The sequence below is a fragment of the Athene noctua genome, chromosome 4 (assembly GCF_965140245.1).
Source record: "Athene noctua chromosome 4, bAthNoc1.hap1.1, whole genome shotgun sequence".
NCBI lineage: Eukaryota > Metazoa > Chordata > Aves > Strigiformes > Strigidae > Athene > Athene noctua.
Genome location: NC_134040.1, coordinates 60,837,238 through 60,863,192, shown reverse-complemented (window position 1 = coordinate 60,863,192; position 25,955 = coordinate 60,837,238). Strand labels below are relative to the sequence as shown.

General features: G+C 38.6%; 1 protein-coding gene across 2 annotated transcripts; it reads right to left on the bottom strand.

Annotated features, from left to right (window-relative positions):
- EIF4E (eukaryotic translation initiation factor 4E) lies at positions 1 to 25,870 on the bottom strand. 2 transcript variants are annotated; one of them, XM_074905533.1, is made up of 7 exons: positions 25,760 to 25,870; positions 16,110 to 16,216; positions 13,845 to 13,940; positions 12,140 to 12,203; positions 10,087 to 10,200; positions 7,354 to 7,493; positions 1 to 5,278 (listed from the first exon to the last, which is right to left on the bottom strand). In XM_074905533.1, the coding sequence occupies exons 1-7, from the start codon at positions 25,775 to 25,777 to the stop codon at positions 5,164 to 5,166; spliced, it is 654 nt and encodes a 217-aa protein (XP_074761634.1). In that variant the 5' UTR covers positions 25,778 to 25,870; the 3' UTR covers positions 1 to 5,163. The 2 variants fall into 2 exon arrangements, with proteins under 2 accessions (XP_074761634.1, XP_074761635.1); XM_074905534.1 differs by lacking the exon at positions 25,760 to 25,870 and adding an exon at positions 23,500 to 23,568.
- Positions 25,871 to 25,955: the final 85 nt, after the last annotated feature.

Here is a 25,955-nt window from a genome sequence, read left to right as displayed (position 1 = left end):
TTCAGTTCCTCAGAAGCTTTATTTTCATTCAAGCTACAGAAATAAAAGTAGTACCTTCCAATTTCCCATTATACTTTCTGCGTATTTGTATGGCTCAGGGTGAGATGCACTAGGATAACTACCCTGTACATACAGAGGAAGATAAGGCTCAAAAACTAGCTTTACTTCAAAGAATGCCAAACCTTACCTATGAGGTTGGCTCCATTTCCTCAATAACATTAATAGGCACAACATAAGGAAAAAAGATTAATCTAAACTACCTATTGTAAGCAAAATCCAATAATTCATTACAGAAAGTCATCCAAAGAAACCTTTTAGAAGTAACAAAACAGTTGTTTTCTACTTTGAAAAAAATAGAAAAAATAGATGAGTCATTTTTGCTTTATATATGATATATTCACACACATACTTTCAAGTATAATTTCCACTGTTATCATACTTACATGGCTAGAGATAAAAAAGTGAAAATCCCATAAGCAGATTATGCCAAAGAAGTCACACAGAGTCTTTATCTGGGTTTAACAACACCTGGAATTCTCCATGGTATCAGTGACCAAAAAAGCAGTGACTAGATTCAGTGTAATTTTTCCCTTCATTAACCATGTTTTAGTAAGGCTTGAAAAGTATCAGAATTTAGAAAACTGGAGATGGGAAAAGCACAGTCATAAACCCACAAAATCACAGCTAAGCTTGTCACACGGTCAGTACTAGCAGGGAATAAAAAAACAACCTGATTTATGTTTGGTTAGCAGGCTAACTGATACCAACCCACTGACTTCAGCTAGGATGTTTTTACATTTAAGGCATCACACAAAATAACAAGTTAATGCTAAGAAGCATAACAACCATCATGTGCTCAGCCACAATTCACATTTAGCTCTGGACATCAGAACCTGCCTTATTTCAAAACAGGAAGGCTAGTATGGCATCCCATAGTCTTCTGGGAAAGTGCCAGGCAGCCACCAGCCAAAAGCAGAAGTGACCACAGTTTTTAAGTACTGGGGAAGGAATTTAAGTACTTATGAAAGGCTTTGCTGCAGTGCCAGAGCTGGATACCTGAAAACAAATTCTGGTGGAATACAAAACTTTAAGAGCTGTAAGGCAGAAAGTCTGTTCAAGCAGCTAGTGACAAGTGTCCTACAAAGAGATCAAAATGCTAAGTCGTCAAGATTTAACAGCTTCTGGAGTTTTGAAATGATGACAGAGAGGTCCAGCAGGTGCATTCGATAGCAAGGAATGGGACTGGTTCCACACTGCTTGCTAATTTGCTCTGCAGTCCTGCTCTCCCAGTCTAGTTTGAGTAGACAGGTATGAAATGTCTCAAAGTAAAATCAGTATAAACAATTTCCTTACTGGTGATGTCATTTTCATTTATCTGTTTCTTGTCCAATATGAAAAGGCACAAATTCTGCATAAAAACAATTTTTTGTAAGACCTAACTACAACCTACTCAAAAAATGTTTGCAGAAACTACTGACTGTCCTTAAGAGGGCAAAGTCATCTAAAAGTTACCTGCTAGGCAGCCTGAAAGCTCTATGGGTTTTACTATTAAGCTCAACTATTTGGTTTAGTACTTCAGTGCAGGATGTTCTTAAAATCTAGCTTTAAAGCCATCAGGCTCAGACTCAAAAGTAAAACTTCTTGAGAACAAGGGAGGTCACATATCAAAGGAAAGATCCATGTCACTACTAGGCTGAAATACAATGGTTTTTTGCTTTTCTAAGGGTCCCATGGAGTCCAGAATATTTTTTCCAAGCATTTTTGTAGGAAAAGATTCTATTAGGTAGGATGGAAGTTTTGAGTTCAGTCCAAGCTTTGCTAAAAGCTACAATCCCAAGCTCCCAGAATTCAGGTAACATTAGAAATTAAGTTTCCTGAGCTAGAGACAGCCTGAAACACAAGACAGTGACAGTGCAGCAGGACAAACAGAAAGCAACAGTGAAAAGCATTGTATAGCCTGAGACTTAACAGTACACCCAGAAGCTGTTAATTCACAAATACTCCTCATCTGTTACCCCTTCTTCCCAGGCAAAATATTTTGGCACATTTTTACACCTCTTTGAACACAGCAAGTTTCTGCTTTCTTTCCCTGCTCTGCTGGTTTCATACAATATAAAATCACTTCTGAACAGATGCTTCAGATATTACGTCTTTAGTGTTCTCAGGCTTACTAAAACCACACGTTGACAATGGCTATCCATTTAGCCGGAAATTTAATGACATTGAATATTTTGTACCAAAACTAGATACTTAAGTTTAAACATTTACTCCTTTTTCCTCTTAAGAGCCTGTGGCTGTTTTATTAATACGCAGAATTGAGAGCTCTCAGCTTTCTCCCACAGTATAAATACAAACTATGCCATTATCATCAGAAGAAGATACTATAGTGTGCAGCACAAAGTGACTTGCAAGTTGGAGAAAACTACGTTCATGGTCACTTGCTGCTTCTAGCAACGAATTAAAGGCATAGGTTATATATTTGATGAAGCAAGTATGTAATTTATTTTTCACTCAAGTCTTCTAGAAAATTAGCAATTGTTATCTGAGCAGTGAAGAGCCTCAAACCAATCTACTCGAAGCTTTCTTATTACAGTACAAGTCAGTTAGCTGCTTAAATAGGCTCAGGCTCAAAAACCTGAGACTATACCAAAAAAACCATCAGTCACTTCTAAATGAACAAAATGCTGCTATGCTGAACAATATTCCAGTCAGTCCTGTAGAGAAATTAAACATAAACAATACTACATACTTCTCACAGCACTCAGTTTAATCTCAATGCTCTTTATAAGAGGGCAGCACTACCTATGTTTCCGAATTACACTCATTTTAGGGAGCCTTGCCCCAGTGCTCCCAAATTACACACACACATAGACAATCTAATGTTGTCACTCAGGAATCTGATTCATCTTTACCTTCCATGCATGCAAGCATTACTGGTTTATTCAGAAATATCAAAGCCTTTATAAACACAATTGAGCTTGTGGCTGATAGAGAAAAATAGTTTATAGAAATTTAGTTCAAAAAGCTTACTTTAATTGCAAAGATGATTAGCTGAAGCAATAAGCTGGAAAACAGGCAGGGACTGCCATATTCTACTATGAATGGTCCTATTAAACAAACCCAGCCTGCTTCGAATGCCTGCAGAATCAGGGCAAGCAACCAGTTTCACCAGAAACCAGCACACAAACAGCCTAATAGCGCTCTCAACATCCAGCAGCTATCCTGATTAATGACCGATACTGAAGGCATAGATAGTATGATTAGATACAGATGCCTGCCATGTTTCTATTGAACAGACATAATGATCTGGAAGTCAATGTAATACCTTTTCGATATAGTCTGATATGCTATTTATGACGTACATTTCTTACAAAATGTACAAGAAAGTGTTCAAGTCTATCTTAACACACAGAAACACTCCAGTGCCTTAATCAGGCAGATTTAAAAGCCTGATTCAACTGAAGCTTCACTGCCACAGTGACTAAACTTGCTTTAAGGAGTTAACACAAAGATCAAAACCCCAATAGGCATCTGCCTTTTAAGTTTAACTGAAGAAAGGCTACAATAGCCCTGGCAAGATCTTAAAGTACATCATACACTAAAAAAATTAGAAGTTAGCAATAAAGCATTGATTCTGCTGCATGCTCTGCTTTTAAAGAGTGGAAAGAAAAAACCTCTCACATTGTGCTCAAAAGAAGTTAACTCAATGGCCTTCAAAATTTCCCCCAATCCTAAAGTCAAGCAAGCTTACAGCTCCCACAGCAACTTCCAAGCCAAGGAGTGTTTCATTTCATTGAGAGACATACACAATAGCAGACTATCTAGATCCTCTTATACTTTTATTTTGTAGCCACATCTCTAGCGCGCTTTACTTGTACTTCATACAGGAATTATATATTTAAAAGTTAAGCGCTTTTAGTGTAGTCCCTACCTGAAATTAGCTGGCTTTCTATGTACTCTTGAAATTTCTGGTTGGCACAAACCCAAGTCAAAAAAGAAACAAAGCAAACCATGATCAGACCAACCACTAAGAAAAACCAGTAGCCACATCAATATAATTTCACTTTGATTTAGGGTACTATCTAAGAGAGTTATTTAAAGTTGCAACAGACTATAGCTCCAGACTTTATCTTTCTTGGAAGACACTACAATAGAAGCCACAGTAGAGACTGCCTTGTCACAAGAGGTACAAATACTTGCTGTATAGATGGAGAAATAAAAGGACAAATCTAGTTGTCTAAAAGACAATTCACTGTACACATTTTATTTACAGTTTTGTACACTGTCTTAATATGAATGGGACCGCTTTTCTACTTGAGCCATTTTAACCAAAGCAAAATAACCTAAGTAATACAAAGTGTTAAAATACAGCATAAGATACAAAAACAGACATACTATTTCTAGTAAGGAATGTAAATTATGGTGTTACATTAAAAAATCCACAATTATGTTTAGGAAATCACACAAACAGATCACCGATTTGACTGAAATGCATAAATTTGTAGCAAAGCTCTGATGTTACAAAAAACAAAAAAATTACCAAAGAATGCACAAAATTAATGTTTATTCCACCTTTGTCATATTCCCAATTCTTCACCAAATGTTACATGAGCAAAAACAACTGAAATCAAAATATCACTAATGTTATCAAATAGGGAAAATAAATTAATCTAGCAGCCATCAGCATAGGTTACAGCAAAGATGATGCTGTATAAAAAAATTGCTAGAAAACTGTATGCACCATACTCTTTTCCAAACCAGCAAAATGTTACTGCATACAATGCAAATGTAGAACAGAGTAATTTCCTGCAGGTACAGAAATGCAACTTCTTTTCTGAATACTGTGGATAAACAATTTTTCTTTTGTAATAGTAATGTTTCTACCAAGCTATTACAGAGTGGGCCAGGAAAACATTTATGGATTCAGGGGGTGAAGTGTACTAAAATTCTGATTGGTAATGGTTACTTTAACCAAAATAGAAAAAATTGAACACAGAAGTACAAGACAAAGGCGAATGAGACTTCTCACAAATCTTAGCAACACTTAGATGGAAATCAAATTTAAATGTAGTCCACTCTGCTTTTGAAGAGGCTTTGGTTCAGCTCCCAAATCTCGATTGCTTGACGCAGTCTCCTATGAAAGAATACTCAGAAGGTGTCTTCTTAAACAACAAACCTATTTTTAGTGGTGGAGCCGCTCTTAGTAGCTGTGTCTGCATGGGACTGGTAACCAATCACTATCTTTGGAGGAAGTCCTAATCTTTCCTTGTATACTCTCCTGGAGAAAAGAAACAAAACAGTTTAAGCAAAGGAAGGAATTAGTAACAGGGCACCTGCTTTTAAGATCTCCTGACACCATCATGAAAAGAAATGGTTGCCTGTTTAAAAACAATTTCTCAGGTATGAATAAAGAACTTCAAACAGATTTTTTCTGGTTTATTGCATCTAAAAAATCAGTTTTTAGTTCTGTATGAACAATGACTTACCATATAAAATAGCTCTTGCCAAAAAAAATTAACAGGCCTACATAAACATAGAACACAGGGATTCTACTGCATTCACACGAGTATCATTAATGTCAACAAGCTGTATTCCCATGTATAGAAACAAAACCACCATGGAGAAGTCATGGTCCATGACTGCAGAACTACTAACAATAGTAATAAATAAATAATACTAATAAAACTACAGAAATACTAAGATGATAAAGTCACCTGAACCAAATAAACCAGCAATTCCTTGGAACACTCAGTTTTTCTCAGCACACATCTCAGCTGCACAAACCTGCTGTCTTTTCTTTAACTACTGATAGAAAGCAGGCATCCACCTCCCCTATTCATTATTGGTACTGGTCATGAACAGCTACACAACAGGAACTTTAAGAGAAGTCAGCTTGGATCTTATGCCTTAAGAGAAAGAAGCTGCAGTACCTGCCTTACACTGACACATTGTGTTCCTTAGCACAGTGTGAAATGCAAGCCACTAATTTGCACTAGGCTGCAAGCTCTTAACTAAACCACAGAACAAGCTTGATCAACTGCAGATTGTTAACAAAACTACATTTTATTAAACTTATCCTAGTCATATGGAGCAGTTTACAGGACTAGAGCTTACCTCTATTTTAACTGCTAAATAAAAGCCTGATGTATTGTCTTTGGAGTTATAGCAACATTGACAGCAGGTAGTCAACACAGCTTACCTTAGTCACTGTGTCAGTTCACAAAATCTTGAGGTTTTTTTACAGTTCTCTAATGGAGTCATCTTAGTTCCTTAGTTAAGGGTCAATACCATTCTAAAAATGCTCTCTGATGCCTACTAGGTTTGACGTCAGGTTACTCTCTACTAACAGAAGATGTGTACCACAGTTCTGTTTATTGTTAAACACTTACCTTTCAAGTCTAAACATGACTGTATAATACAATTGTTAGTATAAGACAGACCCCACCAGATTCTTAAAGGCCCAAATGAGGAATGTGTCAAGAGAGTCAATGAAAGTCCAGTAAATGAAAATGTTAGCAAGCTACTATGCCTGAGTTAAAAGTTTGGCCTAAAACAGATGTCCTAAAATGGGAAGATAAATATTTTCATTGGCTTGCATAGGTTAAGTGGCTTACAGTGACTGAATTTAACAGCAAGTTTGAAGCATCAATACTACAGCATAAGAAGAAATTCACTAACTTTAGCAATACCTGCTAAATAGCAAGCACAACATGCATTTTCCATAGTATGGACTCATGATAACCTGAGATAACTACTGTTGCTTACTGGAATGAAGATTGCATGCTATTACACATGTCAAATAATCCATTAAGTTCAGCATTATTTTCTTTGATTTGTATTTAAACAGACAAAACAGTAGGAAAACATCTGTGGTTTCACAGCATATCACTGTCCAGCTTTTCTCAAATGTAAGGACATACTTGTGAGTTTAAAATTTACAGCACGTTTCCTCCTAGTTGTGAGCATTACTTTCCTGAGAAATATCTTATCAATGCTCTAGTGTTACTGGCTACACACCTTTGCAAACTCGTGTCCTGCAACAGAATCTACACTATCTATGGGTATTGATTACAATGCCTCATTGTAAAATGAAAAACTTCTGCCAAGATTTGTGTTCAATTCTTTATTATTTTTAAACTACAGTGAAGGTAGTGCAGCAGTACAAAGAAGTTACTAACATAAACCCATACAAAAAACTATAAAATAATGCCAATAATTTGGCACCAAGTTACTTAAACCTGGGATACAGCTCTGCACAGCCTACCTTTGCCTGAAGTACATTCTCTATCAAATCCACTGGCTTTACATGCATTGTTACATTCCACATATTCAAGACACAATCACATTACTTACCCTATATGCGTAACAGCATCCCTGTTTTCACATTCAGTTGTCCATATTGCTATTTTATCACCCTTAGTTCTAACATTAACAACAGCACCACATACATCATCACTGTAGTCATCAAACGACTCCCCAATAAGGCACAGCAGCTACAAAACAAAGATTAACCATTAAAAGTGGCAGTTCAAAGTCAGAATCCTGCTTCATAGGCAAACATTCAATGTACACAAAGGACTGCAGAACACTACATTTTATTGTTTGTAGCCACTTGCCATACAGCGATAATTTTCTGTTCATTACAGTATCTTCTCGAAGCTCCAAATGTTACAAGTGAACATAAACTCAGTTGTAGTAGGGTATTGTCCTCCTGTTTTGTGTTGGCCATCTCTCCTCCTGTCCCAGCAGAGGCAAGTTCTGAAACAGCTGATCACTCATAGTGTTGAATCCCATTCCCATCCTCCCAATCCAAGATCAGGTAAGAATTAAAGGAATTTAGTCTTCTTTCTAAAGTATGTTTAACACAGACAAACCTGAAATGTTAGGTCTTGACATTTATTATCTAGGAAGAATCTGTGAAGAACTAATTAGGCAGCATGTCAGCTATGTCAGGTCTAACTCTAAATCTGAAGTATATCAATTCAGAGGCAAACCAGACTGCAACTTACATGAAGAGTGCTATCTAATGAAGCACCACCTCTTATCAACACATTCAGGAAGCTCAGAGTTCCCACAGACTCTGAAGTGGGAACAGGTCATCCTGAACAGTGTGTAATGCAAGTGCAACAATACAAGTAACTCAAGATTCTTCCCCCACAGATTTCTGATGGTGAAGCTGGGAATTGACAGAGGTGGCATACTCCAGTTCAGGAACATCACACTGAGTTAGGTCACATCCCTGAACAACATACTAGATGAAACTACTTGAAATCTTCAGGTTGCAACTTGTAAAACAACCATCAGATATTCAAAACCGAGAATTTCTTGTGGTTAAGACAGACTCATCTAGTCCATGCTGAATTAGAAATCCTTCTGAACACTGAATCTCTAAATGGACGCTTGTTTACTTCACTTCCACAGTATGTTTAATACTGCCATTAAATTAATTTTCCAGAATCACTTCTAACATTTGGAAATTCAACACACTTGCAACTTTCTGAACAAAGTAGGCCTTTGAGTACCCACAAGAGCTGCAAGGGCTGACTTCATCAAGGAAATACAAGAAGGACAAAGTGTCCTACTGAATAAATCAGGTATAACTATGCAAACCTTAAATATTACACCTAAATGCAGGCTACACACATTCACTGAGTAACAAAACCCATAAATTTTTAAGTTTAAACCACACACATTCAAAATACTGATGAACACCTTAGCACATATACAAGCAAAGATGACTACCATGCTCAATGAACACTAATCAAGTATATTCTTCCATGAATGCTGCACAACAGACAATAAAGTCTTCTCAAACAAAGGTTAGTTTACAGTTAAGAATGGTAAAGTTCATTATGTTAAAATAAAAACTTGTTCCAAAGTGGGGTGATAAAGAAGGAGGCTATGATTTTTATAAGGGAAAGTTGGTTACAAATAATTAGTGGAATTAGAATTGACAGAGTTGTTTTAGAGCACGTATCCCAGTGGCTTGGGTATTTGGGCTCTGTGCCATTGCTTGCTGCTGAACAAAAAACAGAGCTCTCTAGCCTTATGTCTACATTGATTAGCTACATGTTTTTAATCCATACGTAATGGCTATTAAGAATCAGAAGGACTCATACAGGCATTTAGGTGGAGAGGTCAAACGCAGAGAGCAAGACATTCAGTTACTTACATGCAGTCGTATGCCTAGTAGTATAATGATCACAAACCCCTTCTTGAAATCACTACTACAGTGACTAGAAAGATTTTAACAGCTCAGGTGTTTTGGACACCTTTGCTTTGATCCTGAAGGCCATTTCTCCCTTTCAGAGATGCGAAATACTTCTTGCCTCTCACACAAGCAGAAGAAAGAGGTCAGGTATTTGTAAGACTGCTTTGCACTCTACTGTCTGCAATCCATGCCCCTAAAACCCAGATCACATTGAACTGTTCTAGGCTATCCTGAGTCAGTTCCTAGACAGTACAGTTGTATCCTTTTCTACAACACATTTACTGCTACCCACATAATCTCTAGAAGTATATTTACCATTCCAAAAAAAAAAAAAAATCTATTCCAAGGAGATAACAGCAATGGAAAAAAGTATTTTTGTAGTGTACATACAGGAAGATTGTGCTATTACTTGCCTATCCCAGTGTTAAGATAAGCACAGAAGGAACAAAAATAAATCTGAAACTCCCTTGTTTCAGCAAGACTAAAACCTGAAGACTATTCACTTTAAGAGTATGTTACAAATAACTTGTTACATTTAAGTAGTTAAATTTGGGAGTGACACTCAAGTATTATTTTCCCACTAGCTTGACAGCAATTCCATATATTCCACAGGAAAAGGTTAATCTGTCCTGTAGAATTATCTCTATTGCTGCCCATTACAAGAAAGTATTCAAACTACAACTACACTAAGCATCACTATTGAAAAATCATGTATCCAATACTGTCTGTCAATAAAAATTTACAGGACACTGTGCTGGAGGAAGTTAGAAGTCTAGTGTGGTGCACAAAGGTCAAACCAGTTAAAACATTAAATATAAATATTAAATAGAAATGCTAGATTCTTCAGTTGCAACTTGTAAGGCCATAGTGCTTACTGTCTCTAGCCAGAAGCGATCAAGGTCACTTCGTCTCTGCTGTTTGTTTAGTGTAATTAGCCATCGTCCTCCTCGCTTGTTTTTTTCATCTTCCCACATGGGTTCAATCCCATCCTGCAAAGAACAGCCATAAATTAAATCAGACTTGATCTGTACTTTTCTTAAAGAATAACCAAAAGGCCAGTGATAACTGAAACAGCAACTTAAGAAAAAGGTGTATAGTTCAAGATACATACCAGTCCAGGAATACTGTCTCCTACCAATACCAAAGCCCCAAAACAGCTTATTCATTAGAAAAAGTGCACTTTCTCTAATGAATTTTTATTTCTACAGAAAAATCACAGCTCAGGAAAAAAGTCTTGGCTATACAACATTACATTAAAAAACGTGGGAACGGATGAAGTCAACTATCCACTTTGCCCCATATGAAACCAGATAAAATTAGCAGCTACATTCTGGAGCCCTTATTTTCAGTCTTGGACCCAGTGCAACACTGACCAAGTGCTACACTTATGCAGAAGGATTCCTTCACTGAAGCAGACACCCTTGGCAGTCTCAGTGACTCCCTGCACACACAAGGTGAGAATAAGAGGATTTTAATTGTCAAGGCCACAAAAATCAGTACACCATTTAAAAGCAAGTTGCATTCTGATTCATGCTTTATCAGTGGCCCTGCACCGAATTAAATGACTCTGGATACGCTGATCCAGCAAAGCTGCTAGTTGCTACTCCCATATCCACCAGTCACACTGCACCTCAGAAAAGTCAGTCATTAAAAAGGCAGGCAACTGCCTAGACAGAGAAATTCAGTTAAGAACTGTCTATTAAGAGAGCTGTTTTTCAAAATTCTGGCTGCAAACTAAGTGTTCAACACGCAGGATGGAGTGGTGTCAGCTCACTTTAAATTTAAACACCCTCACTGGCAGCTGCAGAGCTCAAACTACTTCATCACCTTTAAGAGGCACTCTTAGTAGGTCACAATTGAAGGACAACAGCAAGAGACTGCTTAGAAGCCTGCAACAGTTGCCAATGCCGTACCCATTCCATGTATTTAAATAATTAAGGTATTGCTGATTGATAATAAGCAAACAGAATAGACACACATACTTAAAACACAGATTCAGGATTCACGCAAAAAATGCAAGCATGATCCATAGATATCCTAGCCTCTGAGGGGCCTACAGCTTCTAAAATTTACTAGTAAGGTTTCTCAGTCACCTAAATTATTGTCACCTTCCCAAACCCAAGCATCACCACCTCTTCACTACCTACAACTGCTGGAGTTTACAAACTATGTACAAAGACTACCGAAGAGGCCCAGTCAGAACTTATGTTTTATAAGCAAAGGAGGAACCAGGCACCAGTACTCAGGGCATTATTTAGGTATCTGAATCAAGAAAAGCAGCGGTACATTAGAAGCACTTTGGGAGAGGTTAGGATTTAATTTACAGCTCCAGTTCAGGTCTCTACTCCAGCCCAGGATTTCATGTACACTTTCTCATCAGCATTTCCTATTCACCAGTCCGAAGACTTCCTCAGCACACTTTAAGTGTCAGTGCTGGGTACAATTTTCTATGAATAATACAGCACTTAACTGGTGGTATAAAAATTATAGAATCATCCAGTGCTATAAAATTTAATTATAGAATCATCTGGCTAGTAGTGCTCAAAGAATACTGAGAACATTGCAGCCTCCCACAGAACTTGGACATTTTAACTCATTTCTTGTCACACCAAATGACAGAGCTGGAAGATATTTCATATCAAAATTACTGAGACTTAAGTATTTGCACAAAGCTCAAACATAGAATAAAGACAAACACAGCAACAGATTAAAATGTACTGTCTGTGAAGTGTGTTAAAGTACGTGCATTTTCAGAACTAGTGACAGACTGATTTTCAGAGGACATGTGTCCTAAAAAAATTAACACCTTTAGGACGTTCCCAGCCATGTTCCTAAATATCTGAAGTGAAATATTTGGACAGTGTCTTGCTTAGTCAGGAAACCATCCACCAACATCCATAACTGAAGAAAAAAGGTTAGCAAGCATACCTTAAAGAGCGAGTAGTCACAACCAGGCATTAAATTACTAGAGAGCTGGATATGGTTGTATAAACTATTGGAGGGAAAAAAGCAGGATTAAAAACTAAGTATTATTTTAATGTACAAAATTCTTAAATAATTCAAGAACATATGACTGAATAAAATACAAAAATTAAAAATCATTAAAGTTATTTCAGAAGCAACCCTATTTCCTAACTATTTTTCAGCAGTCTAAAAGCATTAGCTTTAAAATGTTCTGGGTAATTCAGAGAAAAAAAAAAAAAAAAAAAAAATCAAAGGAGTACACACTATCCCCTGCCCTAGCAAGCAAATGCTTTTTTTCCTGCACTGTTAAGGTCAGACTTCAGAAAGAGGCCTGCACATATCACAATAACCTGTTCAAGACCAACTAACATTCAGGCATGGTTCAGCACCAAAAAGAAAATTAACTACTGTAATGTTCTAACAGTTAGAAATCAGGTACAGGAATTTCCAAAGCCAGTTACATATTTAACAGCTTCCTTACTTTAAGTTTACCTTATTCTTAGTATTTTCTCCCCAGAACACCACACCTATATCCCACTCCACACACAGTGGAGGCATAACTTCAAGTGCTTGTGACTGATTTTGTACCTTGAATGCAGACATCCAGATTGCACACTTCTTTTAATTACCCAGACCACCCTCGTTATAAGAGCTCAAAAACTTACCCTTAACTAGCTTTAGTAGGGAGCTTCAAACACTTTAGCCTCCCATTACATACTGCAAGACTGCAAACTACTGTTCATCCAACAATTAGTCACCTCCACAGTAGAAATGCAAAAGCTGGTTACAAGCACAGAATCCTATTCCCCTCCTTCCAACAACTGCACTGATAAAGACTTGTTCAACATCTTTAGTATCTTTATTTCTTCCCTATTGGAATGGGTCACTGATGGGTCTCATTATTCCACTTAAACACACCATCACTCCCTTACTGATTACAGCCAAAAGAAGGCATGCAATCTTAAGAACCCTACCACTCAATGTAGCACATAACACTAAGAAGGATAAAAATGCATGATGCACTTTCTTCACCCTCAATCTTATGCCACTTGTCATTTCCTCCATATTTCATTATTATGGCAGACAATCTTCCAAGTAAGCCACCTGAATTTGTCTGAAGTGCTTGAAAAGTACAGGCCTACCTTCAAAGGATTTGTTCTTGATGTTTAACTGCTTTCACAGACCTTCAATTTAGAATGAAGGCAGTTTCTTCTGTAACCTCTAATGAACTTTTCAAGGATATGCTCCAGATTCAGCCACTCTTGCACACCTGAAGTGAGCCAGCTGTCTGAGAATTTAATCAACTAGCAAAATTTGGGACTGAGGGAGTGACAATCAGCTGGCTCCAAAAACTTAAAATTTCATGTTACTGTGAGATAGGTACTGCACAAATACAATTTTCTACACATCACAAATATAAGTAGTGTTGCAGTGTTGACAGCAAGACAACGTGCATTTAAAGTATGAAAAACTACTCCAATCACATTTTCTTCAAAGGTTACATTCTACCATATTCTGAAGAATGGGGTAGGCCTCACCTTCAATTTTGAAAATATTTCAAATTACACCTAAAAATTTACATTTAATGGAGTACTTTGTTTTTTTGACTTTGGCATAAGCTTTGCCAACATATGCCAGGATTATGACAGACTGAAAAACCTTTACTTACGCCCAAAAATCTTCAACAGTATCAAACTTTGAGATAAGACGAAGATTTGCTTGCCAAGTTTTGCTCTTGTCATTTTTAAAAAACCAGAGTGCCCATCTAAAGGAAAACAAAGTAAAATAATAGCATCTAGAAATTATATGAAAAAGATAATTCATTACTGATATTGTAATATCCAAACTAATTGCAAACCTTGGGAGATTATTAGCATGGAAGTAAGTTTTCATCAATAAGATAGAAAAGAAACTCAGTTCTCAAATCCAGATGTTTGCAGATCAACAATATTTGTGTTCCCATTACAAAAATCATGGCAGACTTGATTAATCAGTTTAGGTAGAAATGATTCAAAACTATTTGAAATATTTAAGACTCTAAACCCCTAAGCCTCAGATGTATCTCTTTGCTGCCACTGCTAAACTGCAATCCCCTACCACAAATAACTGATTATGTCCTAAACCAACACCAACTATCTAAACTAAGATCACAGCTCCCTTTCCAGTAATTTCCTTGTAAAGGTTACAAAAGCTAATTATATCACTCCAAAGCTATACATGACAAGGAAGTTTCCCAAGCACTCACATCCTAGGAGAACATAAATTTTAAAAGGGAAGCTGCTTTAAGTTTACTAATGGTAACAATCTTTAAAAAGCCAACAACTGCTGTAACTTTTTAAGTCTATATACATGAAGATACAACTAAATGGAAAGTTTTCCATCCAATTTTATTCATCATTCTCTGCTGGGTACAAATTTCAACACATATAAATTGAACCTTTACACACAGATTCTTTTTAGATAAAAGCATCATTTAAAATGCTGAAATAGGATACCTGATGAGGCATTTAACAAAACAGGCTTATTTTTCATTTTGATAGTTGCAGCAGTGTTGAAATCACTCAGGTTAGCACTCCAGAGTAGATTTACCTTCTCACAGCTGAGTACTTTAAATCACCAGGTGTCAATCTATTGTTTTGAGACCCTTCCTGACATTTCAAACCTTGTTTTAAAAGCTTACAATTTTCCAGTAATATCCCCACTACCACTTGTAAAGGAGGGTCAGGATCAGTTTAAAAGTGTTTAGAGGAAAAAGAGGAAGGATAGAATTTGAAAGACAAGGGAAAATGGGATGCACACAGCATAGCACTACAGTGCAGAGTGGTTTTCCACACTTACTCAAAACTTAGAAAAAGAGTAAGGTGCCACTTGGTAAAAAGTCCACTTTGGAGCAGCACCCACCTACCAACACTAAGCACTGAGCACTTGACATCAGCTCTTCAGCTTACTTGGAGAAAATTACTTCCTAGCAGCTCTTTTTGAAGTATATGTATTCTGCTGGAGTCACTTTTGTGCACATTTAAAAGAAGTCAACCTGTAAGCTTATAGTATCTTTATTGCAGAAAGGTGGCTCAAGTCAAGGTTTTCAAGTGCAAAGTTTCTTGGTAAAGTCCTCACTGTCTCTATAGCTCAGTAAAAAGCCAAGCAGTCGCTTTTAAAGCTTTTAAGATATATGTGGTTTTGCACACTGAACACAGAATTTAGTATGAGGGCTTTAGTTTTTCAGTAACTTTTCTTAACTATAATTTTTAACTATTGCTCTTGTTTTTCTTGTTAAACAACAACATTTAAGTGCCCTACAGTTGGTTTTTTTTCCTCTTAGTGACACACTGGTACAAATCTGCACTTTACAGGGTTTCTTCTGCTGCACTTCCTAAATATAAGGAAAACAGTATACAGTAGACACCAGCTACTCATATGATGCAAGTCTAGTAAGCTCTATGGCTGATTAACAGCTTTCACTGCTTTCAGTTCCAAACTGAATCAAAAAACATGGTAATATACAGAGAAGTGAGACTGATAAGGAAGAATGAGAAGTCTTTGCCTTAACTGCCCAAGTACAAGGCAGAATGGAAGGTTTTCCAGTTCTGCCTGGCAGCAACTTTATCTCAGTATCAGTCTCTTAAAACACATCAGACAAAAGCAAAAGGTATGCTTGCCTCCAACTAAAAGGGAAACCATGCTCTTCCTAATTACTTGGCTGCATCGTGAAAATTTGCAAAGATTTTCAGCTTCTGTAACAACACTATGTGAAAATGCTCTAAATTACATCAGGGTCAGATTATATTTCCTTTGCAACCTCACTGCAAATATCTTCAAAAAAATTGAGAACTCTCATAAGGCTGCTACAAAACATAAGGAAAACAAGAGACCTGTAAAGCCATAGGCATTCTTCTGTCTGGTAAAAATACATTCATGCTTCTGTACTATTTACCTGTTCTGTAGTGGATGCTTAATATACTGTTCAGGGCTGGCAACCTCCTGGCTAGGTGCTGGCTCGGTTTTCTCCTCTTCTGAAGGCTGAGGGTTGGGAGTGGTTTCCTGTTTGAAGAAAGGACTTATTAATACATTCCTTCTCAATTTTTACTGAGGTAATTTAGCTCTTTGAAGTAACTTTAAGAAGGCTGAAGGTAATTCATCTTGGATTAGGGACCCAAATCACATCATGGAACCACAAAATGCATCCCTTTATTCTTCAACATCTGAAGAGGTCCTGTAATAAATACTAACTGCAGGAATTTATATTCTGCTGTTCAGTGATTTGCTTCCAGAATAATTTAACATACTTGTCTTATCTTGAAACAGTTCTGAGTTATTTGAGAAAAACACAATAAACTATGTTTCTAGAATATGCACATCTAAAAGTTAATTTTCAGAATAATAATTTCTGAAGGAATGTTTTAGTTTCTGACAAAGCATCACTGGAAGCAGATGTACAGGGCCTATTTATTTAGAAAAATCTGTTATTACAAGTAGGAGACATGACTACAGTTCTTAGGTCTGAAATCAGCCGTTACAATCAGCTAGAAACCAAACTGGTAAGTAGTTGTCTCTATTTGCAACATCACTACTAATAAAGCTTCAGGCACCAAAGAGCAGAATTTAAACACATATTAGTTCTAAAATATCAAACAGAAATAAACATGATTATACATGTTTACCACAGATCAGACTGATTCCAAATATTTTTTTTTTCAAATCTCTAGAGACAGTGCTAGAGATGTCAAATACACTTTAACACAAAGAAGTGCGAGAATTTATTTCCTTTGCATGCAAACCCCCTCAAGCTTGTAATTCAGTTCAAGAAGCTACCGGTTCAGGTTTGATATTATAATGCCATTCCTTCAAACCAGGAAACAAAGCTTTATTGTGAGGCCAAGAGTCCCTGCCAGTTACCACCATCTCTCCCTTATCTGCAACCTGTGCTAGATAGAATATGAGAGACAAGGAGTGACAACTATAGCTCATTCCCTACAGCCAACACAAAAATGCCTTTGCAGCTGACCCTGTGAAAGAAAAAGAACTTCAGCAATATAAAAAAATGCTAACTACAGCAGACCCAGAGACTCTAGACATTCCTAAATGCAGCAATACAAAAGCAGTACTTAAAATTTAAAGCTTGTGGTTTTAAAAGAACAAAGCAGTGTAGGGGTGGATTAAGTAATGGTAAATCATGTAATAAATGGAACAGTTTACTCCAGACTTCCACATTACTCAGTTTATCATTACCAACACTGCTAAAAAGTGGAATGTATTTGAAATAACATAAACACTGTTTAACCTTCACACTCCCAGCTGGCAAACTCTTCTGATAACACCTAAAGATCTGTCTTAACAGGGATTTTCTTTTCATTATCAATATACTTGGCACTATTAAGCATATGTTTTACTTCAGAGAAGTTACACTTATGCCTGAAAATAATGAAGCATGCTTCAGTTTAACAGCTTACCTAGAAAAAATCTCAGTTCAAAAGCTAATTTACATAACGTTTAAGGATGTTTTCATACGCTCCAACATTCACAGTGAAAAGACTGAAATGGGAAGGTCTAACAGGGGCAGTGACAACTAGACTAGTGCTTTGATTTACACAGTACAAGGTGCAGGTAGTACAATTTCCTGCCTCTTAATAAAACAAAATGCTTTCTGAAGATTCCCTAATGGGGAACATCACCAAACCTACAGAAGCAGTGTTGAACAATCTGTCAAATCTCCTCCAGTGTAATACTATAAAAAGCTAAACAGATCTTCAAAGAACTTAGTGCGTGCTTCAAATTCTATCTAGAATAAAATTTCTAGTGTTAACTCCATTTATTTTTAAGTTGATGGTATCAAATATACATATTTTCCTTTAACCACATATACAGGAACCCCACAAAAAAAAAAGATGGTCAGGGCACAAAGGCTGTAAAATACACCAAAGCAGCATTTCAATATTTCATCCTCCATGTTATTGTTTGTATTATACTACAAAAAGTCAAGTACAGACAACCGCAATTTAAGTGTTGCCCTTTCAGGGGCTTCTAATTAGAAGAGTCAGAAATACTACATGTGCAAATACAATGAGCTTCTAAGAAAAATCTTGCTGGTATTTTGGAAGTAAACTAAGCACTAGGTTTTGTGATAAATCTTGCTTTCATTCACAACACTCTGTAGTTGAGACATCTAATATATACAGCTGATTTACAAATACTATTACACTGAAGATTTTTACAAATAGACTCATTCTTGACAAATGCAGAGTACCTTGCAAAAATAATTTCCATTAAGAATCTCATTCATGTTTGCTCAAATAGCTTTCAATATACAAAGAGCTAGTCAGAGTCTCCCTGGTCAGTATTCTAAAACTGTATTAACTGGAAGAATCTATACAAAACTATTGAGCACATGCAGGGCTACGCCATTTCATAACTTCTAATACAAGATAACATCAAAACTTTAAAAGGTAGCACCTCTAAACAACTTTAAAAATGCAGTGAGCCTCAATACCTGCCCAGTATACCGATGGTCACCCTTCATATAACTATGCAAAAATCCATTTCTGGACAAATGGAAGACATCTGACTCAGCACAAACATTTTAGTTAAGCTGCCACAATAACAAGTCCCTTTTGAAAGCTACCTAGCATTAAACAAACCCAGACTAACCATTATTTCAAGCTTCTGTCCGAAGCAATACATGACAACTCACCTCCAAGGCCCAGTTAACTATGATCCTGACCCAGGATGATGACACTCCCCTCAAACTAACCCAGCCAGAAGAGATTTTTTTTTCAGCACCAGGCTGCCCATCAAGGATAGGTACAGCTGTACACACCAGATTATACCTGAAAAAAGGTGCAAAGTTGGAAGCAGAGCTTATTACCACAAAACAGTTTTCTGGCTGACTCAGAAGTCTAATGCAGCTTGTTTTCACTACCTCTGATTTCCCACTGCTATTAGGGAAAACAGAAAAAGGACCATTTTAATTTTTGGCTGTTTAATCATATCATCTCCCATTTCCTCTCATCTTACCTTTATCTCACTGTTCTGACTGCCAAGCTAAAGTATTTGTATACCAAAGCACTTTTCATTATTAGTCAAATACAAAGTAAGTTCACTAATTGGCATTCAAAGTCCATGCCTTGTATCCAACCTCTTCCCAGCTACTGAAATTCTACCCCAACCACAAGCATGCAGGTTTTAAAAGATTCTATAAATACAACATGAAGGTTATATTGTCCACATTTTACCAATTCACGCCTTCACATCTTGCAATTGGTACACTATTAACTTACTGAAGTTAGACTGTCTCCCCCAGAAGACTGGGGGATTTCTGGACTAAATTTAAAATCCTTTATAACACTTAACTCTTGCTCATAACTAATGCATGCTTTAACCTACAATTGTCTTTGCATCTACTATTAAACTAGGCTACCATTGGGTTTGCTCCTTTTAAAATAAATGTAATAAAATAGGGTAGTATTACCAGATAAACTGGAAAGCTTCATATGGCCAATCCTACTCTTCATACACAAGACAGCACATAATTAAAAGTGACATTTATTCACTACCCACATGGGTTTTGATGGAGGAATCAGCTTGCAAAAAGTCCATGAAACATTTCCCTACTCAGCATTTAATGACTGTGCATACCTGCACGTTACTTGGATTCTGACACTTGCAGATTTAATTGGTGTTATTTATTCTTTCTCCACAGCACATTATGACCAACATATCAAAGGAAGGTGTGTATGTCACCAGGACAGGAAACAAACACCACTTACAGTAAAAACTGCTTAATCAGGTTTGTCTATTGAGGAGAACAACTAGCTTGACTATGTTTCACCAAGTGTTTCCAGGTGCTGCCCAGACTACATTCACATCATCTAATTGTCTACAGAAGTTGTTTAGGAAGTCCAGTTGAGAGTGTGCAACACGTCTCAAAAGGATATAACCTAGTACATCCTTGTACTACATGCTTTCTTGGTGTAAGTTAAGAGAATTAATTAGTGGAAGAGGCTTCCAAAGTTTCCTTGCATTAAGCCAAAATAAGTTACATTTCACCTTGCTTAGGGTTTCCAACAGAATGAGAAAAATCACACATCCCAGTTATCAGATGTCTAGGGAAAAAGCATGTCAACGACCTTGGTCCTTATGCTTCTTGCAAATAACTGCTACTACACTACAGTTAGGATAACAATTCACAAGGCACAAAATCAAAAGCTATTTATTTAAAAATATTCTGAAAAAAAGGATTTAAACCCAACCACAAGCAAATATTACATGCTGTAGGAAAGCAAACCATGTATGCTCCAATATGCAGCTGAGGAATGAATACATAGAAGTAATCATATGTAGTACGTGCAATACCAAGTGGAAGAGAGGTACCACCAATAGCCACCTGTTACCGATTAAACAGCGTTAAATATCTTTCCAGACACCAGGACAGCGAAATCTTCTAGGCATGACATAACAAGGCCTAATACTGAGCAACTATCCTAACACCAGGACAGCGAAATCTTCTAGGCATGACATAACAAGGCCTAATACTGAGCAACTATCCTAACACCAGGACAGCGAAATCTTCTAGGCATGACATAACAAGGCCTAATACTGAGCAACTATCCTAACACCAGGACAGCGAAATCTTCTAGGCATGACATAACAAGGCCTAATACTGAGCAACTATCCTAACTACATAAATTATTAGTTAGAACACCACAGATTTTTAAAGAGGCAGTCACTATTCAAACACGGGACATCATTTTAACTGAGTCACATTCCACCAAATTAGAACTGAAGTGCAACACACATACAAGAGGACAGGAACAAAAGACTGAAGCAGAAGAGATACACAGTTCATGCAGGGTCAGAAGGGCACACTTTTTTCTAGGAAACATGATCTCAAGTTTTAAAAGATACAAAGAATACTTACAGTCCTTTTGACTTCTGAAAAATGGGTTACACACACTTGAAAGTACCCATCAGATTTTCAACATTCAATTCACAACCTTATGACTAGAATTAGCAATCAAGTGACAACATATATCAAAACACTTCAGTATCTTTTTTTCCTAGCTGCCTAAGAGGGCTGCCCTTGTGCTACATCTCACCCCAACCTGTACTCTGCTGCTGCCTTTGCTACTGGAACACAAAATCTACCCACGGGATGACTTTTCACATCTAACATTGTTAGTTCTATGGCATTCAAAGAAAATAAAAACTTCCCAAAACTGCTGAGAACAGTTCAGACGGCTCAAGGGACAAAACACCTCTAATCTCCCCACACACTTATACACAACAGACACAAAAGTACTTCGAATTACTGTGAGTATACTGACCCACTTATACAACCAAGCACAGAATTTTACATCAGCTGAAAAATTAAGGCACATTCAACCTTCAGAAAAGAATTTAAAACAAAATTGTCTAATGTATGGATGCTCAAGAGGTCAATCTTCAACCAAGAAGATCAAGTACTGGTAGTCCCCATTATTGTAAAGCATGTAACATACACAAGCTTCTTTGATAAACCACAATGAACATGAGAAACCAATCACTATTAAAAAATTATTCATTTAAACAACTGCTCTGCACATTTAGGAGAAAGACTTTTGAGCAGTTAAAATTTTTCTGCCTTACACCCACTATGTAAGAATCAGGGACAAGTGCCACTTTCATTCAGCTAACAGAACACTGATACTACACAGCACACTTAAATCTGTAGATCACACTCTCAGTACCTCCATAATCTGAATGTTTTAAAAAGGAACAGGTTTTCAGACTTTAAAAAAAAGAGTGCTTTAAGTTCCTAGGTTAAAATTAGTCCCTAAACTTAGTTCAACCTTGACTTTAGAATATTTCAAAAGTGAAAAACATTTGTTTGGGGAAAAAAGTCACCTTAATTCACTTTTAAACTATCTCACAATGCAGGCTCTCCACCAATATCCCTCAATTTTCCCTCTATTCCCTCAAAATTCACACCAAGAGTCACATTTTCTCATTGAAATTTCCCATGTACCTCCACACCTGCGGGCCATATCACTAAATGAAACACACTCAGTCTCATATGCTATTTTTACACATTACTCTGAAATAAGCTTGACATTTTATACACTGTGCGAAATGTAATTTTTTTCAGAAAGTAATTTTAAAATGTTTATCTCAAAAATTCCAAGTTGTCCAACATCATCCTCTTCTTAGAAGCTGCTTTGTATTCAGTCAGATATGTAATTTACAATTTGGAAGTTTGATGGACATTCTCAATTATTAAACAGCATGCAAAATACATTTATCTTGTATCATTTCAGAAAAACGCAATGAACAAGCAACTGTGTTCACAATACTACAGCTGAATACTGTACCAATTTCAACCACAGCAAGCCACTGACTACATTACAGCAAAAATACCTAGTAACAAAAGTCTGAAGTTGAACATTGCCTGCACTTAATTTACATACTGTCAATAATACAAACGAAATACCTTCCAGCCCACACTGAATTTAAGCAGCTATTTTGAGCTTTCCAGAATTTCAAGGCCCTACACTACGTTTGTAACCCCTTGAGGTAATACTGTTTCATTTAAAGAAAGTTTTGAGTTCTACCTATTGATGATTAGCAGTTTAAACAAGCATTTTTCAAACTACACGTAACTGAAGTTTCACCCAGGGATCTTAAAATGCAGAGTTAAATTCACAAGAAGTGCATTTGCACAAGTGTAACGATAACTGTCATGAAGCAAAATTAAAATAAAATAGCCATGATGACCATTTCCAATTTGAACAAGGATGGTTCAGATTCACACATGTAAGTTACTTCCACACAATTTACACACACCTAGAACTTACAGGCTTTGTGTGGCTGCATTTTAAAGTCACCTTCGGTAAACTACTGTTTTAGTAAAGCATTACTATTGGTTTTGTTGTGGACTTTTGCACAGTCTTATCTGATCACACCTAATTCTCAAAGGCTGCAATGGGAGCACACTCTAATAGGGCACATCTTTGCATATTCTCAAATAAATCTAGAATTGTCTTAAAAGACAAAAAAATCTGGATAGCTCAAGAAAAACAGCATTTTAACCTGTCAGTGTTGCAGAGGCTTAAGTTTCCCCTGCAGTGGAGAATACCCCTGTGCAAGAGGTCTGTGTTTACTCAGAATAATCCTGTTTAGCAACTTCCATGGGACTTAAGTTTCAATATTCCTAAAGTTTCAAACATTTTTTCCAGCCTCTCAACAAGACTTAAAATGTACATTATATTTAACAGCATGGACATACTAAAAACATCACTAATTTTAGTAGGAGCCAGTGTTAAAAAGACACATTCAGTCGTGTTTTGTATTACCTGAGACATTTTCATACTAGCGAAGCATCACAGATGACATCTCTACAAACCCAGGTCCAGATTTTGAAGCTCAGCAACAGAATGGCTTCCCTATGATCAAGAGGAAATCCAATCCCTAACCACACATACAATTAAATTGTTCAATTGAAAAGCATGTAGTATTTCTGCAACATTAAGCACCTGTGACCTCAGTCACTACACAAGCCTAAGATTAGATAGAAGACAGATTCACCTAAAAAGGACAGAAGTTCAATTCTTTAAATTAATGCAAGCATAACTGATATTTTGTTTCCTGAAGTCAAACATACTTCAACTATGGCAGAACATTCAACAGCAGCACTAAACTTCTGTGAGCATTGCCCTATCCTCCACTTTGCCTCAGCACAACCATTTCTCACTGCACGGTGAACTGGATCTGGGAATCTAATCTTGCTAGGAAACGGTGTGGCAAAATCAATTGTTTATTTTTGGCTAAATTAGTCCCCAGATCCAGCTCAACATGCAACCTCACGCTTATGCAACAACAATGCAGAGAACAGGGCAGGGACAGGCTTATGTCAGCACCACAGCCAGGAGAGCCACAAACCCATGCCTCTAGAATCATTTATATTTCTAATGGCCATCAGTATTACAAATTATCACAACCCCTGCTAAGCTCCAGTCACCACAAAACACTGAGCTGACAGGAAGCTCTCATCTTCAGATGTGTGGGCTATAGCTCAGAAAGATCAGCTTTTGTGTAGGAAAACAAGCGTTTTAAGACTGGGGCTGGAAAACATGGGCAGGGTGCTGCTGGTGGCCCAGGTCACTGTCTTAACTACTGACATTCTTCCTGTTCAGAACTCCTAGTCAAGCAATTTATGAATGCTGTCCGATTTCAACCTCTTCCTTGTAAGTAAAGGTGATTTTTCTTTTTGTTCATGGAAGAAAAATCTTAAGAGAAGGATCAACGTACCTTACACAAATGGGTAAAGTTAATCTTTACTTAAAAACAGGGAAGTGATTTTAAAATTTAAACACTTTCTATCTAAATGTTACAAATGCCTCTCCAAAGTATGCATGGGCTGTTTATTCACAGTTGGTAAGCAGCATCAAGAAACTACCCTTCCTCAAGTTTCTCATTTTCTTGAAACTCTTTCTGCTGTCCACTCCTCATGATACACAAGCATGTGGGATTAGAGTAACAACCATACTTGGACCACTTCCAGCTGTTTCAGTTCTTTATGGAAGTGCAGGCTAGGAAAACGTTTATAAACTAGATCATAATATCATAATTTAATATCTCGAAAGAGAAAAAAAGTACTTAATTATCACGAAAACTATAAAAAGCTTGAATAAAGATATTTTGATCCAGAAAGATGACCTAAGCGTAAAAGGCCAATTTCGTTTGCAACACGCCTTGAGTCTTACCAGTCACACTGTTTTCTTGTCTCAGCTGCCAGACCGCCAAGCAGCGCATCTGTCAACGTACCGATCCGCACCCCGCGCCAACAACCCCGCGCCTCCCGATCGTCAGCCCCCCCCAAGCTCCGTACCCGCTTGGAAGCCGGCCCTTCCCCGCTCCGCGGCTGCCAGGAGGGCGCTCGCCGGCCGGCGAGGAAGATCCGCCCCCGGGTGACCGGTAAGTCTCACCCACCGGCCTCCCCGGGCGGAAAGCAACATGGCCACCTCCACCGCGCCACATGCGCCGACGAGCCGCCCGCCAGGCGGCCGGGCCGGCTCGCCGCCGCCCAGGGCTGCTGCTCCTCCTCGCCGCGCCTTCCGGCCCCGGCGCTCCTCACCCCCCGCCGCAGCGCCGCGGGGGCGGCGGGGGCCGCGGGCGGGGCGCGGCACAATGGGCGCCGCGGCGGCAGCCGGCGCCGCCGGCCCGCAGGCCTCGGTAGCTCCCGCCCGCCAGGCCCTGCCCCCGCCCCGCTCCCGCCCGCCCGGGGCCGCCGCCGGCTGGGCCCGGCGCCCCCCGCGCCCGTGTGGCGGGCGGCGGTGCCGGCACGGCCCTCAGGCCCCCGCCTCCCCCTCCCCCCGCGCGGGCCGGCGCCTCCCGCTCCCGCTCCCCCTCCCCCCGCTCCGTCCCCCTGCGTGCGTGCGCTCCTCGCCGCCCGCGCCCCGGCGCCCGTCCGCCGCCCGCCCGGCCGGCCCAGCGCCCGCCCGGCCCCTCGGCCGCCGCGGCCGGGAGAGCCGCGACCGGAGACGGAGGCGACGGCGGCAGGAGGGTGCGGAAGGAGAGCGAAAGGCGGGCGGGAGAAGGCAATGAAACACTCACCGGTTCCACCGCCGCCATCTTAGATCGCTCTGATCGCAGAAGCGCTGCGGGGAGGGGAAGGGGCGGATAACAGCGCCAGGTTCAAACCCGGTTGGCCGCCCGGCGGTCACGTGAGCCCGGCGGCCGTTTGCGAAGGGGGAGGGGAGGCGCCGGCCGCCGGGCCCCGGGCGGAGCGCGGCGCCTGCCGGGAGTCGTA

Bases quoted from the DNA above. Each gene is read 5' to 3' on its own strand.
- EIF4E (XM_074905533.1), bottom strand. The intron at 12,204-13,844 runs GTAAGTAAAGGT...TCCCTCCAATAG, and splicing joins ACTGTTGAAGATTTTTGGGC to TTTATACAACCATATCCAGC. The intron at 5,279-7,353 runs GTAAGTAATGTG...TCTTTTCTCCAG, and splicing joins GATGCTGTTACGCATATAGG to GAGAGTATACAAGGAAAGAT.